General features: G+C 44.8%; 1 protein-coding gene across 4 annotated transcripts in view; it reads left to right on the top strand.

Annotated features, from left to right (window-relative positions):
- LOC120978577 overlaps window positions 1-27,116 on the top strand; it is an 875,253-nt gene that overhangs the window by 263,177 nt on the left and 584,960 nt on the right. Inside the window, exons 1-10 of one of the 4 annotated variants that reach the window (XM_040406805.1) lie at window positions 5,002-5,068; window positions 7,259-7,329; window positions 8,972-9,031; window positions 11,912-11,968; window positions 13,003-13,050; window positions 13,901-13,966; window positions 14,281-14,331; window positions 16,390-16,434; window positions 21,939-21,959; window positions 26,382-26,420. The exons of 1 other annotated variant lie outside the window; for it this stretch is intronic. In XM_040406805.1, coding sequence (XP_040262739.1) covers window positions 5,017-5,068; window positions 7,259-7,329; window positions 8,972-9,031; window positions 11,912-11,968; window positions 13,003-13,050; window positions 13,901-13,966; window positions 14,281-14,331; window positions 16,390-16,434; window positions 21,939-21,959; window positions 26,382-26,420 — 510 coding nt within the window. In that variant the 5' untranslated portion in view covers window positions 5,002-5,016. Of the gene's footprint in view, window positions 1-5,001; window positions 5,069-7,258; window positions 7,330-8,971; window positions 9,032-11,911; window positions 11,969-13,002; window positions 13,051-13,900; window positions 13,967-14,280; window positions 14,332-16,389; window positions 16,435-21,938; window positions 21,960-26,381; window positions 26,421-27,116 lie in introns of those variants that run through there. 2 more of the 4 variants (XM_040406806.1, XM_040406807.1) reach the window with 2 other exon arrangements.

The following is a 27,116-nucleotide window of genomic DNA, read 5'->3' as shown; positions in this document are numbered from 1 at the left end:
CCAAGACCAGGTTATATAATCTTTCTGGTCCGGAGAGACAAGCCATGAAAGATTATATCTCCGAGAGCTTGGCTAAGGGACACATCAGACCCTCTTCTTCACCCGTGGCTGCAGGGTTTTTCTTCGTTAAAAAGAAAGATGGGGGCCTGCGTCCTTGCCTAGATTTTCGCGAATTAAACCGGATAACCATCCGAGACCCATACCCTCTTCCTCTCATTCCTGACCTGTTTAATCAGATTGCGGGTGCTAGGTGGTTCTCCAAACTTGATCTTAGGGGGGCCTACAATCTGATTCATATCAAGGAAGGGGATGAGTGGAAGACAGCTTTTAACACCCCTGAGGGGCATTATGAAAATCTAGTCATGCCTTTCGGTCTGACCAATGCTCCTGCTGTCTTCCAACATTTCGTTAATTCCATTTTTAGTCATCTTATCGGCAGGTTTGTGGTGATATACCTAGATGATATTTTAATTTATTCGTCTGATCTGAAAACACATGAGGAGCATGTCAGACAGGTACTGCAGGTCCTGCGGACGAATAAATTATATGCTAAAATTGAAAAGTGTGTCTTCGCCGTTCAGGAAATACAGTTATTTATTATCTGCTTCAGGTTTCCGTATGGATCCTAGGAAGGTCCAGGCAGAAAAGAACTTTGATATTGGCAATAGGGAACTATTAGCTATTAAACTAGCGTTTGAAGAATGGCGTCACTTTTTAGAGGGGGCAATCCACCCCGTCACTGTGATTACGGACCACAAAAACCTTCTGTACCTCAAATCAGCTAAGCGTCTCACCCCTAGACAAGCTAGGTGGTCGCTATTTTTTACCAGGTTTAACTTTGTTATTACCTATCGTCCTGGGGCAAAAAATACCAAGGCAGATGCATTATCTCGTTGTTTCCCTGGAGGGGGTAATGTGAGTGATCCGGTACCCATTCTACAAAGAGGAGTGGTTGTCTCTGCGGTACACTCTGTTCTGGAGGGGAAGGTGTTAGAGGCCCAGGGGGACGCCCCGGTCTCTTGCCCCTCAGAGAAATTGTTTGTACCGTTGAACCTGCGTCTCGAATTATTAAAGGAACATCATAATTCGCCACTTGCTGGGCACCCGGGTAGTAAAGCAACCTTGGAGCTATTGTCTCGTCGTTTTTGGTGGCCAAGGTTGCGTCAGGATGTAATGGATTCTGTGTCTTCTTGTTCTACTTGTGTGCGCACGAAAGTCTCTCATACACGTCCTGTAGAGTCTTTATTGCCACTTGTCATTCCCAATAGGCCATGGACACATCTGTCAATGGATTTTATCACTGAATTACCTTTGTCTGCGGGTAAAACAGTTATCTTGGTAGTAGTGGACAGGTTTAGCAAAATGGTACACTTCATTGCGTTACCCGCACTACCTAATGCTCAGGTATTCATCAGTGAAATCGTGAAGCTTCACGGGGTCCCTTCCGATGTTGTTTCGGATCGGGGAACCCAGTTTATTTCTAAATTTTGGAAAGCTTTTTGTTCCCATTTGGGGGTACACTTGTCCTTTTCCTCAGCTTTCCATCCTCAGTCGAATGGACAGACAGAGCGTACCAACCAAAACCTTGAGACATATTTAAGATGTTTTGTGTCTGAAAACCAAGAGGTGTGGTCATCATATTTACCGTTAGCCGAGTTTGCCATAAATAATCGCCGTCAGGAATCTACTGGTCACCATTTCTTGGTGCATATGGTTTTCATCCCCAATTCTGTACTTTCAAAGAGGGGGGTCTTCTGGGGTTCCCGAAGAGGAACGGTTTTCGTCATCTCTTTCATCTGTATGGCAGAAGGTGCAAGCTAACTTGAAAAATATGGGAGGTAAATATAAATGCATGGCTGATAAGAGTCGGTCGCCAGGTCTGGACCTAGGAGTGAATGACTATGTGTGGTTGTCTACTAGGAATATTAAATTAAAGGTTCCCTCTTGGAAACTGGGTCCTAGGTTCATTGGCCCTTACAAAATAGTAGCCATCATTAACCCCGTGGCTTTTCGCCTGGAGCTACCTCAGACTTTTAAAATCCATAACGTCTTCCATAAGTCGTTACTCAAGAAGTATGTTCCACCTCTAGAACCGTCACCGCTGCCACCCCCTCCTGTTGTTGTGGATGGTAATCTAGAGTTTCAAATATCCAAAATTGTTGATTCTCGTCGGGTCCGCCGCTCTCTTCAATATCTGGTGCATTGGAGGGGTTACGGTCCCGAGGAAAGAATGTGGGTTCCAGCGTCTGAGGTAAACGCCGACAGGTTAGTTCGGGCTTTTCATGCCTCTCATCCTGAGAGACCTAATCCTGAGTGTCCGGAAGCCCCTCGTAGAGAGGGGGGTACTGTCACGAGGGTGTCAAGAGCCACGCCTGACTCCGTTATACCCGGGGTCAGGAAGTCGCAGCGGGTGGCTGCGCGCTCTATGTAGATAGATTGTGCTGTTTCTTAATGGTAGCTTTCTGGGTTTGCCTTGCAACCCTTTTTGGCTCACTCAGGGATCCGTAGCTCCTTCTCCTCAGCTGTTTCTTGTCCAGCACTCCCAACCTCCTTATATTCCCCTCTCCCACTTCTCTGGTTGCCAGATATAGAGCTTCCTGCCTGGACTTCTATACTGACCCACTGAAGCTGTGTAGCTGTGTTCCCTGGTTGTTGTTCCAGAACGTTACCCTCCGGATCCCTGTTGGGCCTTTGTGGTCTGCTGTTGTCGCCCACCTGGGATTATATGTTTGTCTGTATTGTCTGTCCTCTCCTTGGTGTTTTCCTCTTAGTGTCAGTGGTGCGGACTAGTGATCCCACCGCCCCGTTCACTACATAGGGCTCATCTTAGGGAAAGCCAGGGTTTAGTCACGTGATCGGCGTACGGGTGAGGAACCCGTCTTGGGACGTCAGGGCAGTCAGGTGCCAGCCGCAAGGTGAGTCAGGGGTCACCACCTTTCCCTCTCCCTTGGACAGGGCCTTCCCATTTCCCTCCCTTTGCGTGACGCCGGTCATTACAGGCAGCCTTCATAGGAGCAATCTATTAAACAGTCCAAAGGTCAGGGTAGGAAGCAATGCGTCAAATACAGAAACAGCAGGGTTCCATACCTTCGAAGGAAAATAGCTAACTAAAGCCTATTGCTAAGGTACCTTCCCACAGGGAAAGGTGCCTTAAATACCCTAATGTGGGCAGGCATTGGCTGGGGAGGTTTTTGCCTCCCATGCAGCAGGTCTTGGTTTTAAAGAGGTTTTCCCATGGCTAGGATATGCCCCCATTGTCGGAGAGGTGCAGGTTCCAGCAGTGGAGCCCTGAAAGTTGTTGAGGGCACACTGTGCATGCTCTATTTCCGTTGGCCCCAGAGAAATGAATGGGAAAGGTGGCTGCGCAAGCGCGGTGCGCTCCCATTCATCAATATGGAGAGAGCGGTTGGTGGTGGCCGAACCTGGATAAACCCGGGGTCCTCCAGGCCACCACCTTCCATGCTCCATTCTCGATGTAGGTGCAGGTCCCAGAGGTGGGACCAGCACCTATCAGACAATGGGGGTACATCCTAGTCCCCCTTGTGTCAGATGGGAATACCCTTTAAGCCCCGACAGTTACAATATGGAAAACAACAGTAATACAAGATAAATATATGGAGGGAGTGGACTTTTGAACTTTGCTATGGGGTCCCATGTTTTTTGTATAAGCCCATTGGTGAAAATCTCTTTAAGGAATTTGCGCAGATTTATTTCAGTAACTAACCATAAAATAACTGGGGCGTGCCATGTTTCTTTATTGATTGTGGACTGTGTGATCTTTATTGTGCACCAGTTACAATCACTTAGCTGTAGAGCAATGGGGCCTTCCCCTTTAGGGAAATGTCTGCTCCCACAGCAACTCCTGGAGCCTGGAGATGTGAGTGACCACTGGAACCTAAGTAAGCACTGCCATCCACTAGAAATCTTAAACTTAACCATTTGACTGACTACCCTAGAACACTGATACTGTAATTAACCCCCTGAGTGATATAGACCTCACTGCCTTAGTCCACCATGAATCTTTTCTTGAACACTTTCATTGCTTAAAACCTCCATAGATAGTGGAATTAGCCCCCTGAATGCCCTAGATCACCAAGGATGTTGACAGTGAAAATATTAACTGCCATAGACCACTGGGCATACAAAGATTAAAGGGGTATTTGAGTAGGCATCGGTACTTGGAGCTTACCCTAGGCCAGTGACATAATGTTCATCGATCATGTGGTTTAGGTGCAGCTCAGTCCCGTTCGAGTGAATAGGGCTTAGCTGTGATACTATGCACAGCCGCAATACAATGTGTGGCCCCGTGCTTGGTAAGGCTGCTGTGCTCACAGGAGAGACAGATGATCGTCGGGGGTCCCAGATGTCTTACCCCCACTGATCAGATACTTGATGGCCTATCCAGAGGATAGATCATCAGTTAGAAAGAATCGGAAAACACCTTTAACTGCAAGGGATATAGAAGGTTAAAACCTTCAGTGCCCTAGACCACCAGGGATGTATACAACAACATTCACTCTGCTAGACCTAATTGCTGTTTAATACTATTTACCTGGATGCCATATGGTCCTGTATATCTGACAGCTTTATACCTAATTATTAGGGTGCGGTGCACACATTTGTAGATGATACAGTACTATATTGCCCAGAAGTAGCATAGAGATCCTAAACTCTGCCTCCCATGAGCTACAAAGGCTCAGAGGGATCAATGGAAACAAGTCAATATCTTCATTACATTGGAAAGGGATGCCCCACGTGAATATCAACTAAAGGGATTAGTGGTTAAAATAACAGTATCATTTTAATCCCTTGGGCACAAGTCATACGATTTGTTTTGTTTTAAGTGACGTCAGTCATTGTTAAATATTAAATATGAAAGGACATTGTGGTTTTGGCACCGGATAGTCTTATTGTCTCCATCTTCCACCGTGAGTGACTTCAGCCCCTGAAACTGTATAAAACAGGAGCCGTAGGCAGTTGTCATCAGTAGCTTCTGGTGAACTCCCAGTCTGCACAATGAAGAGCATCGCTATCTTTTTGCTGGTTGGTCTCAGCCTTTTCCATAATGGTAAGATACCTAATTATTAACTACTACTGAATATCTCATGACACCGTACATTATACAATAGTAATAACTGAAGGTGCATGGTCTGAAAAGTTATTTGTTGGTTTCTATCTTTAGGCTGCTAGTTATTTATTTACTTATTTGATTTCTCTTTTTTTAAATTCAAATAATGTTTATTACAAATTTTTCTAACTTTTCTCCCTTTACAAAGCATGTATACATTTGAAATGCATACTAATGCCAACAGCTTACCCCCCCCCCCCCCCTCAATCTTCTACGGTTCATTTCCCAAATGCCATCCATGAAAATCGGGATCCATTCAGACTCCGAACCATCTATGTATTATATTCCAATAGTTCATCGGTTCCCAGGGGTCTCCCTGCCACCCTCTCTTAACCTAGCCTTTTATTTACGTCCATGAACCAGTCAATGGGTCTACACTATGTACCCAAGCTCTCCAGATTGTATAGAATGTACCTAATTTGCCCCCTTTTCTATACATTCCTTTTTCTAATCTTACTAGTATATTTGTCAGATTAATAAACGAGAAGGCAGAGTATCCTGGCTTGAAATAACAATCGCTGGACTCCCAAGATACTCTTCAGATCAGTGTTTAAATCTGTAGTTAAACCCCCCCAAAAAATCTGACTTTGGGACACATGGGTATGGTGACCCTATATGTCCGTTTATTAATGCCCAAGATCGGCGTCCAGTACTGCTGCAAGATGGGGCCGCTCCCAACCCCACATTTTGGAACCTGTTGTCTGATCGCATTTATGAGATTCTGGAAGCGAGATATCAGACCACTCGCCATCTCTTAAAGGGCCAACATCTGTCTCCCATCTTTCCGTAATACGTAATGGAAATTTGTTACCGTATGAAGTCAACAGGGTTGAATACACAAAAGCTATGTAGCCCTTTCTATCAGAGGAGGAGGCAAGACTATCCAAAATTATATTAGGTTAAATAGTTAAGAGTTAGTTAACTTCTGTTGCAATATAGCATGTCTCAATTGCAAATATTGAAAAGACATGTCTCGGAAGCTTAAACTTCTCTCGTATATTTTATTAGAATCCCCGGACATAACTTGTGCTATGGTTAGAATACCATGCGCTCCCCATAACCCAAATCCCACTAGTTTAGCAAACTCTTTAAATTGAGTATGGCCCCTTTTGGACTCGCAGCTTAAGCATGTGGCAGCTCCCGTCCTGACCACCCAGCACTGATGGGGGTCACATAGCATTATACTGATTTATGATGGTATGTAACCCTTACAGCTCTGGAATGTATTGTATACAGTAACATCAGGTCAGTGTTATCCAATCCACTTCAAACCTCTTTCTCCCAATAGTACTGGCCATAGGTCCTGATAAAGTTCATAACCACAGGGAGAGAATACACTAAATCTCCTACAAACAATATCATGTCGTCTGCATATAGCGCCTAACGTTCATCTATAGCTCCATGTTGCAGACCAATATATTCCGTTTCCTGCCTAATTAATATCGCCAAAGGTTCAATTGCTATTGTGAACAGAAGAGGGGACAGAGGGCAACTCAGTCTGGTTGATTTCCAACTCGTATCCAGGTTGAGGTTGCTGCTCCATCTATTCACCATGCTATACACTACAGCACTGATTGCCAAGATTTCCTACTGTTTAAAATAGCATCTTGACAGCAGGTTAGTGCACACAGTGGATTTCCATGACAACAATGGTAGACTGTTTCTAAAGTAGCATGTAAACCAACAGTGATAAATTGACATGCATATGTTAAAGGGGTTTTCCGGGTTAAAAGTATTGATCTGTCCTTATTATAGGTCATCAATATCAGATTAGTGGGGGTCCGACACACGACCAATCAGCTGGAACTAACACAGAGGACTGAGCCAGAAGCACAGCACCATTCTTTGTCTAGTGGCCATGTTGGGTTATTGCAGCTCAGATCCCTTTCATTTGAATGGAAGCCGAGTTGAAGTAACTGGAAAAAAAAAAACCTTTAAGGCAAATCATCGATTAATCAGTATCTAGGTATAAAACCAAAGGCTGCAAATGGCAGCTCGCTGTGGAAGCAGCCTTCATATAACGGCTTGTATGCAAAAATGTCAAAGTAATACCTGTAACAATCCAGCATACACTGTTTTCTTGCTTGACTTAGGGCTCGTATAATTTTATTTGAAATTATAATTTTTCAGGAAACTGCCAAAGTGATACTACTCAGGACCTCGTTACAGCCATCATTAACTGTTTGGCTAAAGTCATTGAGGTATTTTTTGTTTTCAATCTAATGAATTAGTCATTAATGAACTGGATGGAATGAAAAATCATTTCCACGTTTGTTTCTCAGCTGATTTATTGAAACCTCTGTATAAACCTCTGTGATACTGACAGCGTGTCATGGACTTCCATGGGCAGCTGCTTATATATTGATCAATCATACTACGATTACATGGAAAATATGTTTCACATTCTGTATGTAATATGTCCTTAAAGGGGCTCCAACCATGAAAACCGCTTCTAATGTTATATAACAGAAGAAGTCGTACCCACCTTGCTGACCCCCCGCTATTCCTGTTCTGATACTTCTCAGGTCCCTTCCTAATTTTCCTTCTAATGCCGGGATATGGGGGATGGGGGGGAATCTCTGCCGCCTTCTAGAACATTGTTACCACCTAGATCAGGGGTAGGCAACCTCCGGCACTCCAGCTGTTGTGAAACTACAACTCCCAGTATGCATACTTGCCCTGCTCTTCTAAAAACTCTCATAGAAATGAATGGAGCATGTTGGGAATTGTAGTTTCACAACAGCTGGAGTGCCGAAGGTTGCTGATCCCTGACCTAGATATACCACCTTTAATGCATTTTTTTACAGTGGGATCCTATTTTATAACATATGCCATTGTATGTCTATACAATCCAAGAAAAGCCTCATACCCAATGTGAGGAGAGCCTTAGTTGCCTTCAAATTAACGTTGGCATGACCTTTGGCTAAGGGCTCATTCACACGACCGTGGTTTGTTTCCGCATCTGAGCCGCATGTTTTGTGGCTCGGGTGCGGACCCATTCACTTCAATTGGGCCGCAAAAGATGCGGACACCATTCCGTGTGCTGTCTGCATCCGTTGCTCCGTACCGTGGCCCCCGAGTCATGTCCTATTCTTGTCCAATTTGCGGACAAGAATAGGCATCTCTATAAAGGGCCGTCCGCTCCATTCCGCAAATGGCGGAAGGCACACAGGCGGCATCTATGTTTTGCGGATCCGCAATTTGCGGACCGCGAACTATGGCACGTTCGTGTGAACAAGCCCTACAGCGGAATAAGTAATTAAAGAAGACCCGTCCCCTCTCCGGACACGTCTGATTTAGTAACTACTTGCATTCCCCATGTAATAACTGTTCTGGGGCCTCTATTCTTATGACTCCAAGTAGTGTCATTCCTTTATTACTCCTGCTCGAAGTAATGAATGAATTACTAGCAGTTTGCCACGAAGGTCAAGCTGGGTGCTACCAGTCAGGTATATCGGGGTGGTGTCCTTGCTCAGTGTGACACCATCCAATCAGTGTCAGACTGTGTAGGGACCCCCCCCCCCCCCCCAACTGGTAACACCCATCTGGATCTTTATTGCAAACTGCTAGTAATTCATTCATAACTTCCAGCAGGAATAATAAATACATGGCACAACATGGAGTCAAAGATTAGATGCTCCAGAATTATTACATGGGGAATGCAAGTAGTTACTAAATCAGACCTGTCAGGAGAGGGGACGGGTCCTCTTTAAATGCATATTTACAGTATTTCTTCTGGGCACTGAAGGAACATCTCTAACTATATGTACGGATTTTACATTATTGCATATAGAGATAATGAACAGTATTATACTAATCTTTATTACTTTTATCTTGTAACAGGAATTGCCTGACCTGATTGCAGAGCTCCTAAAAATCGTATGCCTGCTTAGCAATGCACAGGTAATGTACTGTATATTATATTTGTAAATATTATACAGGGAGTGCAGAATTATTAGGCAAGTTGTATTTTTGAGGATTAATTTTATTATTGAACAACAACCATGTTCTCAATGAACCCAAAAAACTCATTAATATCAAAGCTGAATATTTTTGGAAGTAGTTTTTAGTTTGTTTTTAGTTTTAGCTATTTTAGGGGGATATCTGTGTGTGCAGGTGACTATTACTGTGCATAATTATTAGGCAACTTAACAAAAAACAAATATATACCCATTTCAATTATTTATTTTTACCAGTGAAACCAATATAACATCTCAACATTCACAAATATACATTTCTGACATTCAAAAACAAAACAAAAACAAATCAGTGACCAATATAGCCACCTTTCTTTGCAAGGACAGTCAAAAGCCTGCCATCCATGGATTCTGTCAGTGTTTTGATCTGTTCACCATCAACATTGCGTGCAGCAGCAACCACAGCCTCCCAGACACTGTTCAGAGAGGTGTACTGTTTTCCCTCCTTGTAAATCTCACATTTGATGATGGACCACAGGTTCTCAATAGGGTTCAGATCAGGTGAACAAGGAGGCCATGTCAGTAGATTTTCTTCGTTTATACCCTTTCTTGCCAGCCACGCTGTGGAGTACTTGGACGCGTGTGATGGAGCATTGTCCTGCATGAAAATCATGTTTTTCTTGAAGGATGCAGACTTCTTCCTGTACCACTGCTTGAAGAAGGTGTCTTCCAAAAACTGGCAGTAGGACTGGGAGTTGAGCTTGACTCCATCCTCAACCCGAAAAGGCCCCACAAGCTCATTTTTGATGATACCAGCCCAAACCAGTACTCCACCTCCACCTTGCTGGCGTCTGAATCGGACTGGAGCTCTCTGCCCTTTACCAATCCAGCCACGGGCCCATCCATCTGGCCCATCAAGACTCTCATTTCATCAGTCCATAAAACCTTAGAAAAATCAGTCTTGAGATATTTCTTGGCCCAGTCTTGACGTTTCAGCTTGTGTGTCTTGTTCAGTGGTGGTCGTCTTTCAGCCTTTCTTACCTTGGCCATGTCTCTGAGTATTGCACACCTTGTGCTTTTGGGCACTCCAGTGATGTTGCAGCTCTGAAATATGGCCAAACTGGTGGCAAGTGGCATCTTGGCAGCTGCACGCTTGACTTTTCTCAGTTCATGGGCAGTTATTTTGCGCCTTGGTTTTTCCACACGCTTCTTGCGACCCTGTTGACTATTTTGAATGAAACGCTTGATTGTTCGATGATCACGCTTCAGAAGCTTTGCCATTTTAAGAGTGCTGCATCCCTCTGCAAGATATCTCACTATTTTTGACTTTTCTGAGCCTGTCAAGTCCTTCTTTTGACCCATTTTGCCAAAGGAAAGGAAGTTGCCTAATAATTATGCACACCTAATATAGGGTGTTGATGTCATTAGACCACACCCCTTCTCATTACAGAGATGCACATCACCTAATATGCTTAATTGGTAGTAGGCTTTCGAGCCTATACAGCTTGGAGTAAGACAACATGCATAAAGAGGATGATGTGGTCAAAATACTAATTTGCCTAATAATTCTGCACGCAGTGTATATATTATTCATTGTATATACAGTATACATCCCCTGGGTCTCCTCAATGAGAACAGTAGCCTCCTCACCTGAACAGTCCCCATTGATATTTAGGCTATCTATGTATCAATCTGTAGGTCATTAGTGCCCTCTAGTGGTGGCTGCATGCAACCACAAGTCTACTTTTAAGGCCCCCTGCACACGAACGTGTGCGCCCCGTGGTCGTGCTGCGGCCCATAAAATGCGGGCCACAATGCACGGACACATTCCGTGGGACAGCCGCAGCGGGTCATGGACCCATTCACTTTAATGGGTCTGCGATCAGGCCATTCCGCAAAAAGATGGGACATGTTCTATCTTTTTGCGGGAACGGAAGTACGTGACGAAACCCCACGGAAGCACTCCGTAGTGCTTCCGTAGGGTTCCATTCCGTACCATTCCGCATCTCCGGATTTGCGGAATGCCCACGGAACGGCACCTGTGTATTGCGGATCCGCAAATGCGGTCCGCAATACGGCAACGGAGTGCACACGTTCATGTGCAGGGGGCCTAAGTGAGAGACTCAGAACTTCCCTAAACAAATATATTATAGAATTAATCATCTCTCACCTAAAATGGAGTGAGGAACATTAACAAAAAGGTGACATACACTTGACATAGAGAGGAGAGCCCAATCTGAGCACTTCTGTGGTGTCCCTATAAATTAGATATATGCCCCGATCCCATTTTTGGCCAAAAAATTACTGAATCTGAATGTGTCGTTACCGCTACATTCATAAATGAAAGGCTTATGATCTCCTGTGTCCTCGCACTCCTGGTTCAGTGTCTTCACGGAGCGTACAATCACAAATCTATCATATTGGTCAGAATACTCCAAAGACACACTGATAGGGACCTTAGATTGTGAGCCCCATTGGGGACAGTTGGATGATAATGTCTGTAAAGCGCTGCGGAATATGTCAGCGCTATATAAGTGTTTAAAATAAATAAATAAATATTGTATATTGTCGTATTCATTTACCTCATCATCAATACTGAAGTCTACATGGCAACTAAACGCATTTTTGCTTCCTTTGTACTAGAATTTTGAAATCCTCCCTGTGTCTTATTGTATCTACTTGAAAATACTGTGTGTGAACGTTACGTTGGTTCGACGACCAATGTGCCGCACACTACATGGTCCTGCAATATACTTCTAGAGAGAATGGACAATTACAACGTACAGGCGGTGATTATTGTAACGATTATTGCTCAATAACTACAAAAGAGTCCAACTATGACTATCCTTTATTCTTATTATCACAGAATACAAAAGATCCTGAAATTATCAAGAAAGCTTTAGAAGAATTGAAAATGTTTTTGGTAAGAAATGCTTTTAGATGATGTGTTCCAATATGGTAAAAAAAACAACATAGTAGAAACATACAGGATGATGCTACGTCCTAATAACTTACCCAGTAAATAGGTAATGCAGTCGGTTTTAGTGCAGTACAGGCTGAGGAGCTCAGATGATACCACCGAGCAGGGCCACGTGGATTATTATGTGGCAGTTACTGCTCCTCATCCAGGTTACCTGCCCTATGACAGGATCTCTCCTTTCATGGAAAAGTGGCCGAATGTTCTTCTAAAAGGTTGCCCTTATGCACTTCAATGCCATTATTTCCCATAAAATATACGTACCCCATTGTTTTAGGCTACACCTGAGTTTGGGCGTCCACAAGACACAGAAAATATCATGGGGATATGACTTCAAAAGGTGCTGCCCAACCTATCGTAACCTGAGAGCCACATTCAGCACTTGGAAATGGTGACAGGCCACATTCAACTCCACCCTTTACTCGCCTTCTTCAAAGGGGTTGGATGCTTTAAGGAGAATCTGTCACCCTGATTTTAGACTATGATCTACATTACTGCATGAGTAGTACTGCAGATAAGGAGTCCAGATCATTCCTGTTTATTTTCCTCCTGCCCCCCATTCCCCCATTACATTGTCAGGACTGCTGTGCTAACATAATGGAGAGGACTCCTGTGCGCATGCGCAGCAGTGCTGACAATGTATTTTAATGCAGCTCTGAGCGCTGACAGCGAGGGAATGGGGGGCAGGAGGAAAATAAAAAGGAGTGATCTGGACTCCATATCTGCACTACTAAATCTCTTTAAAGTTTAACTGCCATTTCTTTTCTTCTAATGTGTAGGGACAGTGATAGGGAACATGTTTCTAATATATTTTATTTAGTGAGGTACATTTATATTAGAAATTTACCTTCTGACATCGCTGCTAGTTAGACACAAATCAGTATGTTGAGCGCTGTAGTGATTCATCCTGCCGTATCCCCCGCCACAGTTTTTTTTTTTTTACAAATTGCTTAAATTCAATGAATTTCCTTATTTTACAGGAAAAAAACTGCGACAAAGAATTGACCGCGTTACTTGACAATTTACTTGTAAGTCTCACTGTTTCTTCATCACGGGTCGAAAATAATACTTCAAAGAATTAAAATAAGTTTTGCTATCCTTATGAAAACAAATTCATGGCTAGTTGGACATATAGAATCTGCCCCAGTGACCAATATTATTAAATAGATTTTTCTACCAAAACAACCCCTTTTGCAAATACAGGGGCAAATGCAGCTCATTCCCTGGCAGAGGGGAAATGTGATATTACTGTACATTCAAGTGACTGGACACCGTGTAATATATGGTTGAACCGCGTCCTTCAGAGCTACAGCTCCTTATTGTAGCAGCTTTCCGTTCTGAGGAGCGGTTTCTTTGAGGGGCTCCCTCTGTATGATGTCCATATGAGCGCTCTGCTCTAACAAGCAACCCCCTTATACTACATGGCGACCTTGCCTAATCTCCACAAGGAGAACTGTGCCCCCTACCAAGATCTTCAACAAAACAGTGATACCTGGGTATTATGGTAGTACTATGGACACTGATGTTAGTGGGATTATACAGTACTTAGGTAAAGTGCAATAGATTCTTCTTAAAAGGATCCTTAAGCACCCAAAGAGTTTGTCCCACTTGGGAACTTAAAGGGAACCTGTCTCGTTGAACATAGAGTCTGCTACATATTTTCACCAAAAATGATATATCAACCTGCTCAGCTCCTCCTGTAACGTACTGCCAGCAGATAGGACTCCATGCTCAGTGTGACATGTTCCCTTTAATATAATTTGTCATATTATAATCTCAACTCAAAATAATACGTGTACTGTTCCCTTCTTTTGTAATAACAGTTCTTCCTTCCTTTCTTCCTTCCTTTCTCCCTCTCTCTTTCTTTCTTTCTTTCAGGCTGGTTCAGTCGAGGACATTGTTGAAGGACTAGATAAGATTCTAAATGCATTGAACACATTTTTGGTAAGTTGTGTTTACCACTTGTATGAAGCTACTTTATTACATGAATGCAGATGTGTGTGTCTGGGGTAATAGTATTGTACTCCCTACGTCATTTCTATCTGTCATTTCCATCTGTTTGATATAAAGGCTTGGCTCAGACACTCTCTTCCTTCCTATATTTTCAATTAGGGTGTGTTACAGGGGTTGTCCACGATAACTAAAAAATGTTCTGAAAACACAATGAAAGACGCTTTAGTGTTTAGTAAGCAGAAGTCTGTCCCCTGCCTTTACAATGACTTATTGATAAAAAAAACTTGTATCTTCCATCTCTCTAGAATACCAATCTAAAAATAACCAAAGAGACCTTGGATTGCCTTTGCAAAGCAGTAAGTTCATTATTCAATACGTTTCCTTAATTCGTGCTGTTTTATGTCCACATCGTGCTCCTCACTACAATGGACTTCTGAAGGTCCATGAAATAGCAGGCCTCCACAGAAATGACTTATTCCATACCAATAACAAAAACCGGGTCACACCTGTCCATGGGTTGTCTCAGTGAATAGGACTGAGCAGCAACACCACATACAACCACTAGACAGGAGTGCCACTGATTTTGGATGGAAGCAGCCATCTTTGTCTAATACTAAACGGCCCCTTTAACATTAGATTATGGGCAGCTTAAAGGGGTTGTCCCACGACAAATATTCTACAGTTTCCAAACCAACACTTGGATCTGAATACTTTTGTTATTGCATATAATAAAAAAAATTCATAGCCACTGGGTTATTCAATAAAATATATCTGTATAGCACCACCTGCTGTTTGTTTTTTCTTGTTTCTTTGTATTGCTCACTGAAATGGCCGCACATGCTCAGTGTCATCCTTCAACTGCCTCCTGAGCTGTGATAGGGAGAGAGCTGCAGCAGAAGGGACACACCCCCTGAGCCGTAGCAGAAAAGACACTCCTCTGCCAGCCTGATATAAATCACAAACACACAGCAATACTACTATATGAGCAAGGGTGGCATGTTTGGAAAAATAATTTAGCAAAAGCACACATCTTTTTTTTCCGCTTGCAAACAATAGAATAATCAGATTTCTTTTATCTTATATGGCTTTTTTGATGGCAAAAACGAAAAAGGTACGGCTTATGTAATGCACAGTTGAAACAGTGAAAAGAAAATCGCCATGTTCTTAAAAGGGTTATGCCATGACTAATGTAAAAAATGAAAATCAGACATCTTATACTACTAACTAAGCTAGTACCAGCCCTCACCTCACATGGATCCAGAGATCTCCCTATTCCAGGGGTCAGCAACCTTCGGCACTCCAGCTGTTGTGAAACTACAATTCCCAGCATGCTCCATCCATTACTATGGGAATTCTGAGAACAGCAGAGCAAGTATGCATGCTGGGAGTTGTAGTTTCACAACAGCTGGAGTGCAGGAGGTTGCCGGCCCCTGTCCTATTCATTGCTTTGATTTATATCAAGCTGGCAGCTCAGGGGAGTGCCTTTTCTGCTGCAGCTCAGGGGACGTGTCTTTTCTGCTGCAGCTCAGGGGAGTATCTTTTCTGCTGCAGCTCAGGGGAGTGTCTGTTCTGCTTCAGCTCAGGGGACGTGTCTTTTCTGCTGCAGCTCAGGGGAGTGTCTTTTCTGCTGCAGCTCAGGGGAGGGTCTTTTCTGCTGCAGCTCAGGAGAGGGTCTGTTCTGCTGCAGCTCAGGGGACGTGTCTTTTCTGCTGCAGCTCAGGGGAGTGTCTTTTCTGCTGCAGCTCAGGGGAGGGTCTTTTCTGCTGCAGCTCAGGAGAGGGTCTGTTCTGCTGCAGCTCAGGGGACGTGTCTTTTCTGCTGCAGCTCAGGGGACGTGTCTTTTCTGCTGCAGCTCAGGGGAGGGTCTTTTCTGCTGCAGCTCAGGGGCCGTGTCTTTTCTGCTGCAGCTCAGGGGACGTGTCTTTTCTGCTGCAGCTCAGGGGAATGTCTTTTCTGCTGCAGCTCAGGGGGCGTGTCTTTTCTGCTGCGGCTCAGGGGAGGGTCTTTTCTGCTGCAGCTCAGGGGGCGTGTCTTTTCTGCTTCAGTTCTTTCCTTTCCACAGATCAGGAGGCACTCGATGAAACTGAGCATGTGCGGCCATCTAAGTGAGCAGGACAAAGAAATGAGAAAATAAGTGGCGCTATACAGATACATTTTATTAAATAATTCTGTTGTCTGTAAATACATAATTTCCGGCAGGTGCCAACATCCTACCTCCCCAAATGAAAGGTTCAGCCTCCTCCCCGCCACTCCAGTCCTGCTCCCGTGTCTCCATCTTTCAGTCCAGGGTTTGTTACAAATGATGTATTCCCGGACAACCCCTTTAAAGGGGTTAAAGTGAACATAAACTTCGGACATGGCCTCCTCTTCCTTACTAAATGAATCATTCAAATGTATTTATTTTTGCTTTACAGATAGATGAGATTACAAAGTCAGGGTGTTTGAATAAGCCATCGACGGTAGGAACAAATTCTCTGAATTATCTTTCATAGAACCAATATCATTTTACTTTGACAATATCATCATTCTCTAATGACGTGGTGTGTATTCAACCATGTTATACTTGATAGAGATGAGCGAGTCCACCGAAGTGGATTTTTGATCCGAATTTCAGGTTAAATTTGATTCGCTGTGAAGCCGAATTTTCTAATGCTTCGTGGTAGTGAATCGATTTAACCTGAAATAGTGTAAAAATCGAAAAAATCAAACTTACCTCCTTCATTTGCTTGTGACGAGCTGGCTACCTCCATCTTGATTGAAGATCTTGCCTGAAATCCCGTGCATGGTGACATATGATGTCATGAGCAAATGGAGGAGGTAAGTATGATTTTGAAGTTTGATTTAATTTTTTATGTTCCTTTTACACTGTTTTTACACTCAGATGTCACAATCATGTATGAACGCGGCAGGGGTACAATAATGGGGGTGGCGCTATCGCAGCGCCCTGTAATGGCACCTGCTACTTTTAAAAAAAATGTGATTCTTGACAAAGTAATTCGTCACTAAGCAAATTCTTTTGTAAAATTCGGCAAAGCAGCCAAATCGAATTTTCTAAAACTTTGCTAATCTCTAATACTTGATGTATCATCCTAGACAATGAGATTTATCAGTAATCCACAACATACTTAAAGGAAATGTATCACCTTCATATATATTTTTTAATAATTACAACCAAATTTTGAAAAATATTCTTTTTTTAATTTGATTTCATTTCTTGGTTGTACATTTTTTATACTACATTCTGCACATGATTGTGGGGGCTGCCATCTTGCCTGAGCTGCTTTTAACTTCATTCAGAAATATGTCATAGAAACCTGTAGACCGGAAATGTTTATTGATTACTATGGCAGAGTGTTGTACGCATGCTCTGTGGCCTGTACAAAAGTCATTGCGCAGGGAGGGGGAGAACATGAGCTGTGATTATCCACTATTGTGAATGGTGAATCCTGTGTTAGGCTCCATTCACACGTCCGCAACGTGTTTTGCAGATACACGGAGCCGCAAAGCACGGAAAGCGGCAATGTGCGTTCCGCATTTTGCGGACTGCACATTGCCGGCACTAATAGAATATGCAATTGCGGACAAGAATAGGACATGTTCTATTTTTTTGCGGAACGGAAGTGCGGATCCGCAATTCCGTGTCCGGGCAGCACATCGTGCTGCCCCATAGGAATGAATGGGTCCGCAATTCCGTTCCGCAAAATGCAGAACGAAATTGCGGACGTGTGAATGGAGACTTATCTATAGTGATATCTTACATTGTTATCCAGCCTCTGATAACAATGTAAGAACAGGAAATTTCAGTTGATTATGAGGCCTCCTAGTTATTGTAATAACTGCACGATTTTTAAAATATAGTTGAAATAGATTTAACGTAATAAATTGACTGAAATTCTAATAACACATTATTTTTAAATTATGTGCTGGCATTATAAAATCAGCAGTCACATCTTACAAAAAATTTAAAAAAATGCATTTTTATTATTAAATACATTTTATTGCACATACTTTACATAAAAGCAAGAAAAAAAATTATTAGGTATCCACAAACATGACCGAAATAACATGAACAACTCATTTAACAGGTTATCCAGTGTGAAATATGTACAACTTAACGCTTTTGCTACCAGCGCTATACATGTGCGGCGCTGGAGTGATGGGCAAACATGCCGCCCGCTCGCACATGCAGCAGGCACCATGGCCGACAGGTCTCCGCTGTTTCAAACAGCAGAGACCCGCGGCTAATGACCGCAACTGGCAATAATGCCGAACGCAGTCATTAAGGCCTTTAAGATGCCGTGATCAAGTGAGATCACAGCATATAAAAGGTGAAAAACCTCTTGCGCCTCCGGGCTTCTTATCAGCATCTTCTGCGGTCAATGAGGATGCCGGTAATATATAATATAAAAATATAAAAATATTTACGCCAAACTGAAAAATGGATCAAAATGTCCGATTTGCTATTTTTTCATCATTTCTCTTAACCAATGTAATAAAATGCAATCAAAAAGTCACACACTGCAAAATGGTATTAATAAAAACGACAGATTGTCCTGCAAAAAAATGAGCCCCCACACAGTGCTGCAGACATAAAGCTATTGGGGTCAGTATATGGTGATATCAAAAAATTGTAAAGTTTACATTTATTTTTACACTATTTAGACATAAAAAAAACTATACCTATGTGATATCATTGTAATCGTACTGACCCAGAGAATGAAGGGCATCGGTCAGTTTTGCCACAAAGGGAACGCCATAGGGACAAAACCCGTTAAACGGTGGAGGAATTGCATTTTTTTTCCCTTCCAGCTTCCCACTACATTGTATGCCATATTAAAAGGTGGCATTAGAAAGTACATCTTGTCCCGCAAAAGATAAGACCTCACATGGCTTTGTGAAGTGAAAAATAAAAAAGTTATAGCTCAAGGAAGATAGAAAAGCAAAATGAAAATGCAATAATGAAAAAACCTCAGTATTTCATTAAACAATAAAGTTAAAAAAGCAATTCTCAAAAAACACCTTTTCTATATTTGCAATGCAAAAAGATATATATACATTCAAGTAATTTATATTTACCCTCAAACAGCACCAAACAATTGCAATTTCTCTTGCACAAAACTACTCCTTATACAGCCATGTCAATGAAAAAACGAAAAAGTTACAGCTGCTTAAACATGGAAAGGCAAACACTGGAAACAGTGGCTGGTCACTAAGTGGTTGAACCGTACCCAATAACTAAAGGTGGTCAAGCTTAAAAAGAAGACCACATTCTTCAATGCTTAATTGCTCATGCCATCATGAATAACGTATCAAAGGTGCATTTAATTCCCATTCTTCATGCTGGAAGCCTTCACTGCCTCTCTTAGGGCTTGTTCACAAATTGGCAAATTGCGGTCCGCAATGCACGGGCACTGACCGTGTGCCAGCCGCTTAGGGATCGCGGCCCCATTCACTTGAATGGGTCAGCGATCCGTCGGTTCCGCAAAAAGATATAGCAAGTTCTATCTTTTTACGGTGCAGAGGCACGGAACGGAACCCCAGAAAGGACTCTGTAGTGTTCCGTTCTTCCGTTCAGCACCGTTCCGCATCTCCGGATTTGCGGACCCATTGAAATGAATGGGTCAGCATCCGTGATGCGGAATGCACATGGAACGGTCCGCAATACGGCAACAGGCTTCACACAGTCGCGTGAATGAGCCCTTAGCCTGTAGGAGGGACAACTTCCATGTTTGCCTGTTTCTAACCCTATTGAACTATAGACATGAGAAGAATCTTTTGCTCACAAATTCTCGCTTTGCTTCCTCAAAATACAAGGGTTTACAAAAAGAAAAAAGATGTTATTTCTATAAAGCATAGCCTGGGAATAAGGCTTACAAAAGTGTTGGCTCTAGAACAGGCACTTTATTCCTGCTCCATTATCTTATAACCTGAGTAAGCAAAGAGGTATCTCCCAAGAAAGAGAACCATACTGACGAGGGACAAGCACCCCGAAAAATCCGTCTACGGATAGATATCTAGCCTGGCTGTTTTCTCAGATTTGTTGGAAAGTCAGATCTTGACTCATAAGGAGCCACTTCCAAGAGGTGGCGCTAGCGAGATGGTTCTCTTTCTAGGGAGATGCTTCTTTGCATATTTGTTTCCTACGGAGAACTGCCAATAAGTCAACACACCCTGGAGTGCCTCCAGTTAGGCCTCTTTCACACCACCGTTTTTTTTTTTTTTTCCCGTTTACGGGCCGTTTTTTGCATTCCGTACACGGTCCATTTACAAAACCATTCATTTTAATGGTTCCGCAAAAAAAAAGGAATGTACTCCATATGCATTCCATTTCCGTATTTTCGTTTTTCCGTTCCGTTTAAAGATAGAACATGTCCAATTATTGCCTGCAAATCACGTTCTGTGGCTCCATTCAAGTCAATGGGTCCGAAAAAAAAAACAGAACACATACGGAAATGCATCCGTATGTCTTCCGTATCCGCTCCGTTTTTGCTGAACCATCTATTGAAAATTTTATGTCCAGCCAAATTTTTTCTATGTAATTACTGTATACTGTATATACCATAGGGAAAAATGGAACGGAAAAACGATACAGAAACAGAAACACAACGAAAAAAAAAAACTGAACAACAGATCCGTGAAAAACGGACCGCAAAACACTGAAAAAGCCATACGGTTGTATGAAAGAGGCCTAAGTCTCCATACAGGACTGGTCTATTTAAGGAAATTCTGCACCCCGCCTAAGCCGCCTATTAACTGAGTATAAAGGCTGCTTCACACGAGCGGATGGCTTGGCTGTCATTCACGCTGCGGATGACACGCACGGCATCCGCTCGTGTGAAAGAGCCCTAAGGGGAGGTTGTTATGCAGGGACAGAGAAAGCGAAGGCTGATAACTGAAGAGATTGGTGCAGAAAGAGGAGATCATGACCATATACCAGAATAAGGCTACTTTTCCATATGGGTTTTGGTTTCAGGTTTTGGGATCCGGCAGAAGATCTCAAATCCTGACCAAAACGATTCAGTTTTGATTACACATCAGGATACATCCCTTCCGTTAGGATGCAGTTGTGTGAAATCGAAACGGATCATAAATACATTAGGATCCTTAAAAAAAATGAACCGCCACCATTGACTTACATTGTTTTCAGTGACGGATCCAGTTTTGTGTCCGGTCACAAGACGGAATGCTGACGGGACGGAAGGCCTCCTGATGCATCCTGAACGGATCTCTTTCCATTCAGAATGCATGGGGCCAAACGGAACCATTTTGGCATGGTTTGGAGATCCTCTTCCGGATCTCAAAACTGAAATGCCAAAACACATATGTGAAAGTAGCCTAAGAGCTGTGGGAATGATCTGCTCACGGACATGATATGCTAGAGCTTGCCAATGAAACTGGTCAAAATCAACAAGGAAATTAGGAATGCCTTATGTTGGTATACACAGTCTTCGTCTGTCGTAGGCCAGTCTCACATGTGCTTATTAAAGAGGACCTGTTACCTCTCCTGGTATTCCCCATGTAATGCCAGCAGTTTGAAATGAAGGTCCAGATGGGTGCTACCAGTTGGGGGGGGGGGGGTCGCTGCAAAGCCTGACATTATCCAATCAGTGCTCCCTGTGTCAAACAGTGCAGGGACACACCCACAACTGGTAACACCCATCTGGACCTTCATTTCAAACTGCTAATTCTTTCATAACTTTTAGCAGGAATAATAAAGGGATGACATATTATAGAGTCATAACAATAAAGGCTCCAGAATTGTTATTACATAAGGGATGCAAGTAGTTACTACATCAGACATGTCAGGAGAGGGGACAGCTCCTTTTTAAGGGCAGTTGACCTCGTACACATAGATGTGAGTGATGACAATCTCTGTACAGCACTGTGGAATATGTTATATAAATGATTATAAGTAAGTATATGGTAACTATTCAACTCATCCGCCTTTCTCATGTTCTTTCAGGAAATTACTAGCTGTATAACGGTAAATATTCACCATTAACACGTCGGCTTTTACAGTTTTCTATAACCCTTTACTGTAGTGAATCTCAGCACTGTCATCCAGCTAATTCAGATGCTTCCACAATTCTGCACTTGACGGCACAGGCCAAAATGTGAGGCCCACAATGCATGACGTCAGGATGGTAGTGGTGGTGGTGACCCTGATAGTGGTAGTAGTACTCACAGTTCATGGTGGCAATCTTCCCTCTGGCACTCTCCAGGCTGTGCACAGTGAAAAGAGGGCACACCCTTTCTTCATTCAGGGAACTCCCTGGCTTTATGGGGTTCCTGCCCAGTGACAGTTGGGGAGCCCTTGTGAACTGTAAGAAGCAATGATCAGGCCTTGTTTATTTGCAAAACATAAAAGGGGTCAATTACTTTATTGGGCGTATATCTGGTGCAGATTTGCGCTGCAATCTCAGATTTTTCCCTGGTGACGCTAGGTCTAAAAAAGGGGGGGTGTGGTGTGGGCAGGGAAGGGATGGGCCTGGTTTAGGCGTAGAAAATGGTCTAAGGCCCCTTTCACACGGGCGAGATTTCCGCGCGGGTGTGATGCGGGAGGTGAACGCATTGCACCCGCACTGAATCCGGACCCATTCACTTCTATGGGGCTGTGCACATAGCAGTGATTTTCACGCATCACTTGTGCGTTGCGTGAAAATCGCAGCATGCTCCTCTTTGTGCGTTTTTCACGCAACGCAGGCCCCATAGAAGTGAATGGGGCTGCGTTAAAATCGCAAGCATCCGCAAGCAAGTGCGGATGCAGTGCGATTTTCACGCACGGTTGCTAGGAGATGATCGGGATGGGGACCCGATCATTATTATTTTCCCTTATAACATGGTTATAAGGGAAAATAATAGCATTCTGAATACAGAATACATAGTACAATAGGGCTGAAGGGGTTCAAAAAATATAAAAAATAATTTAACTTACCTTAATCCACTTGCTCGCGCAGCCGGCTTCTCTTCTGTCTTCATCTTTGTTGTGCACAGGAAAAGGACCTGTGGTGACGTCACTACGCTCCTCACATGGTCCGTCACATGATCCACCACCATGGAAACGATCATGTGATGGACCATGTGATGAGCGCAGTGACGTCATCAAAGGTCCTATTCCTCAGAAGAAGACAGAAGAGAAGCCGGGCTGCGCGAACAAGTGGATTAAGGTGAGTTAAATTATTTTTTATTTTTTTAACCCCTCCAGCGCTATTGTACTATGCATTCTGTATTAAGAATGCTATTATTTTCCCTTATAACCATGTTATAAGGGAAAATAATACAATCTGCACAACACCTAACCCAAACTCGAACTTCAGTGAAGAAGTTCGGGTTTGGGTACCAAACATGACGATTTTTCTCACGCGCGTGCAAAACGCATTACAATGTTTTGCACTCGCGCAGAAAAATTGCCAAAAACATGACGCCCGTGTGAAAGAGGCCTAAATGTAAGATAGCAAGGAAGCCGTCTTACATTTAGAAGTGGTGGTGGATCCACCGAAGATATGTAGAGGCCGGCGCCTCTACTTAACTTTGGCGATCCACCACCAGCTATAGGGAATATTAAAGGGAACCTGTCACCTGGATTTTGGGTATAGAGCTGAGGACATGGGCTGCTAGATGGCCGCTAGCACATCCGCAATACCCAGTCCCCATAGCTCTGTGTGCTTTTATTGTGTAAAAAAAATGATTTGATACATATGCAAATTGACCTGAGATGAGTCAGAGCTTGAAAATATGACTCTTCTCTGGTCACACAAGTAAGATATGACTCTTTTATGTTAATTTGCATATGTATCAAATCAGTTTTTTTGACACAATAAAAGCACACAGAGCTATGGGGACTGGGTATTGCGGATGTGCTAGCAGCCATCTAGCAGCCCATGTCCTCAGCTCTATACCCAAAATCCAGGTGACAGGTTCCCTTTAAGACCGGCGTCTAAAACGCTGGTCTTAATAAATGACCCCCAAAGTCTCACTTTACTGAATAGATAATGGGAGTAGTAGTTCATACAGCAGCAAAAGGCATAGTTCAAAAGTATATTACTAATGACCCTGCTCCCCCCTCCCTGTCACCCCACTAGTGACCCTGCTCCCCCCTCCTCCTGTCACCCCACTAGTGACCCTGCTCCCCCCTCCTCCTGTCACCCCACTAGTGACCCTGCTCCCCCCTCCTCCTGTCACCCCACTAGTGACCCTGCTCCCCCCTCCTCCTGTCACCCCACTAGTGACCCTGCTCCCTCCTCCTCCTGTCACCCCACTAGTGACCCTGCTCCCTCCCCCCTGTCACCCCACTAGTGACCCTGCTCCCCCCTCCTCCTGTCACCCCACTAGTGACCCTGCTCCCCACTCCTCCTGTCACACCACTAGTGACCCTGCTCCCCCCTCCTCCTGTCACCCCACTAGTGACCCTGCCCCCCCTCCTCCTGTCACCCCACTAGTGACCCTGCTCCCCCCTCCTCCTCTCACCCCACTAGTGACCCTGCTCCCTCCTCCTTCTGTCACCCCACTAGTGACACTGCTCCCCCTCCCCCTGTCACACCACTAGTGACCGTGCTCCCTCTTCCTCATGTCACCCCACTAGTGACCCTGCTCCTCCCTCCTCCTCTCACCCCACTAGTGACCCTGCTCCCCCCTACTCCTCTCACCCCACTAGTGACCCTGCTCCCTCCTCCTTCTGTCACCCCACTAGTGACGCTGCTGCCCCCTCCACCTGTCACCCCACTAGTGACCCTGCTCCCCCCCTCCTCCTGTCACCCCACTAGTGACCCTGCTCCCCCCTCCCCCTGTCACCCCACTAGTGACCCTGCTCCCCCTCCCCCTGTCACCCCACTAGTGACCCTGCTCCCCCCTCCTCCTGTCACCCCACTAGTGACCCTGCCCCCCCTCCTCCTGTCACCCCACTAGTGACCCTGCTCCCCCTCCTCCTGTCACCCCACTAGTGACCCTGCTTCCCCTCCTCCTGTCACCCCACTAGTGACCCTGTGCCCCCCTCCTCCTGTCACCCCACTAGTGACCCTGCTCCCACCTCCTCCTGTCACCCCACTAGTGACCCTGCTCCCTCCTCCTCCTGTCACCCCACTAGTGACCCTGCTCCCCCCTCCTCCTGTCACCCCACTAGTGACCCTGCTCCCCCCTCCTCCTGTCACCCCACTAGTGACCCTGCTCCCCCCTCCTCCTATCACCCCAGTAGTGACCCTGCTCCCCCTCCTCCTGTCACCCCACTAGTGACCCTGCTCCCACCTCCTCCTGTCACCCCACTAGTGACCCTGCTCCCCCTCCTCCTGTCACCCCACTAGTGGTCCTGCGCCCCCCTCCTCCTGTCACCCCACTAGTGACCCTGCGCCCCCCTCCTCCTGTCACCCCACTAGTGACCCTGCCCCCGTCCTCCTGTCACCCCACTAGTGACCCTGCTCCCCTTCCTCCTGTCACCCCACTAGTGACACTGCTCCCCCTCCTCCTGTCACCCCACTAGTGACCCTGCATCCCCCCTCCTCCTGTCACCCCACTAGTGACCCTGCTCCCACCTCCTCCTGTCACCCCACTAGTTACACTGCTCCCCCTCCTCCTGTCACCCCACTAGTGACCCTGCTCCCCCCTCCTCCTGTCACCCCACTAGTTACACTGCTCCCCCTCCTCCTGTCACCCCACTAGTGGCCCTGCGCCCCCCTCCTCCTGTCACCCCACTAGTGACCCTGCTCCCACCTCCTCCTGTCACCCCACTAGTGACACTGCTCCCCCTCCTCCTGTCACCCCACTAGTGACCCTGCGCCCCCCTCCTCCTGTCACCCCACTAGTGACCCTGCCCCCGTCGTCCTGTCACCCCACTAGTGACCCTGCCCCCGTCGTCCTGTCACCCCACTAGTGACCCTGCTCCCCCTCCTCCTGTCACCCCACTAGTGACACTGCTCCCCCTCCTCCTGTCACCCCACTAGTGACCCTGCTCCCTCCTCCTCCTGTCACCCCACTAGTGACCCTGCTCCCCCTTTTCCTGTCACTCCACAGGGAAGAAGCTGAATAGACTCCACCGACTATGATGGGATCCTTTCAGTTTCTGTTCGGGATCCTGTCTTTTTACCGGACACAGAAGTTCTGCATACAAGGCTTTCTTGTCTGGTCTTTCAACAGAATCTGCAACAGAGACTCCAAACGCAGCCTCCAGCGCAGATTTGAAGGCTACGTATTATGTGTATTAGTAATGCTCACAGGTGCCCCCTCACAGTGTTTGCATTTCTCTCCGGCAAAGCTACCTGGTTCTGGCCCGTGAAATGTATACCATGTCTAGCGCGGCCCTCAGACAGAAAATGGTTGGGCACCACTGGTGTACACAACTAAAACTCAGCAACGGGCCATGATTAAATGAGAAATAAACCTGCAACTTGTAATAATATACTTTTTTGACTTTTAGGCTATCGTTAAGGGCTTGCCAACTTTACTGGACTGTGTGGTAAAGAACTAAATGTATTGTTTATGTTGGCAAATGAATGAGTTGAATGTAATGAGCAAGTCCGTTCATACGTACATCACATCCTCTAAAAAGTGTTATTTTAGCACTAGCCTCTACCTGCTGTTCTCTAGAAGAACGGAGAGGGTCTGACTAGTGCCATTAGTTATGCCCTACAGACGGGCGCACACATAGATATCCGCATCCATAGCAAACGTAGCTTAGCAATGACAGCTTGGAAAACCCCTTTGCACTCGGCTCCCCCTAGTGGCTGCAGACAAAGGCAGGAGGAGTGTGTGGAGGGGTCTGCGCTATGGTGAATGCCTCACAGTCTAAAGATTAACAGTATTATCACTACATCTGACATAAACTGTCAATCAAGATTTATTTCGGTTGGTTAAAGTATTATGCAGGATAGGCAGACCGGAAATGAATTGTCCACTTCATTCAAGTTGTCACAAGGATGGGAGATAGAACGTTGCACTGCGTTGACAAGCGCACATTTAGTTTCAGGTACCTGGGGACAGATTCCCTTTAGAGCCGCAGTACATATGAAAGAGATTCCCATTTTGAAGGGCAGCAAGGCTCATGCACTTTTGACATTTCTATAGTTTTCTCATTCTAAAGGCTCATGCACACAGCTGTAGCCGTATATGTGGTCCACAGACTGAGAATCCTACAAAACACGGATACCGCCCG

Source organism: Bufo bufo, chromosome 9 (genome assembly GCF_905171765.1).
Source record: "Bufo bufo chromosome 9, aBufBuf1.1, whole genome shotgun sequence".
NCBI lineage: Eukaryota > Metazoa > Chordata > Amphibia > Anura > Bufonidae > Bufo > Bufo bufo.
Note: the sequence above shows the minus strand (reverse complement) of the source record. Positions and strands in the feature narration are given on the sequence as shown.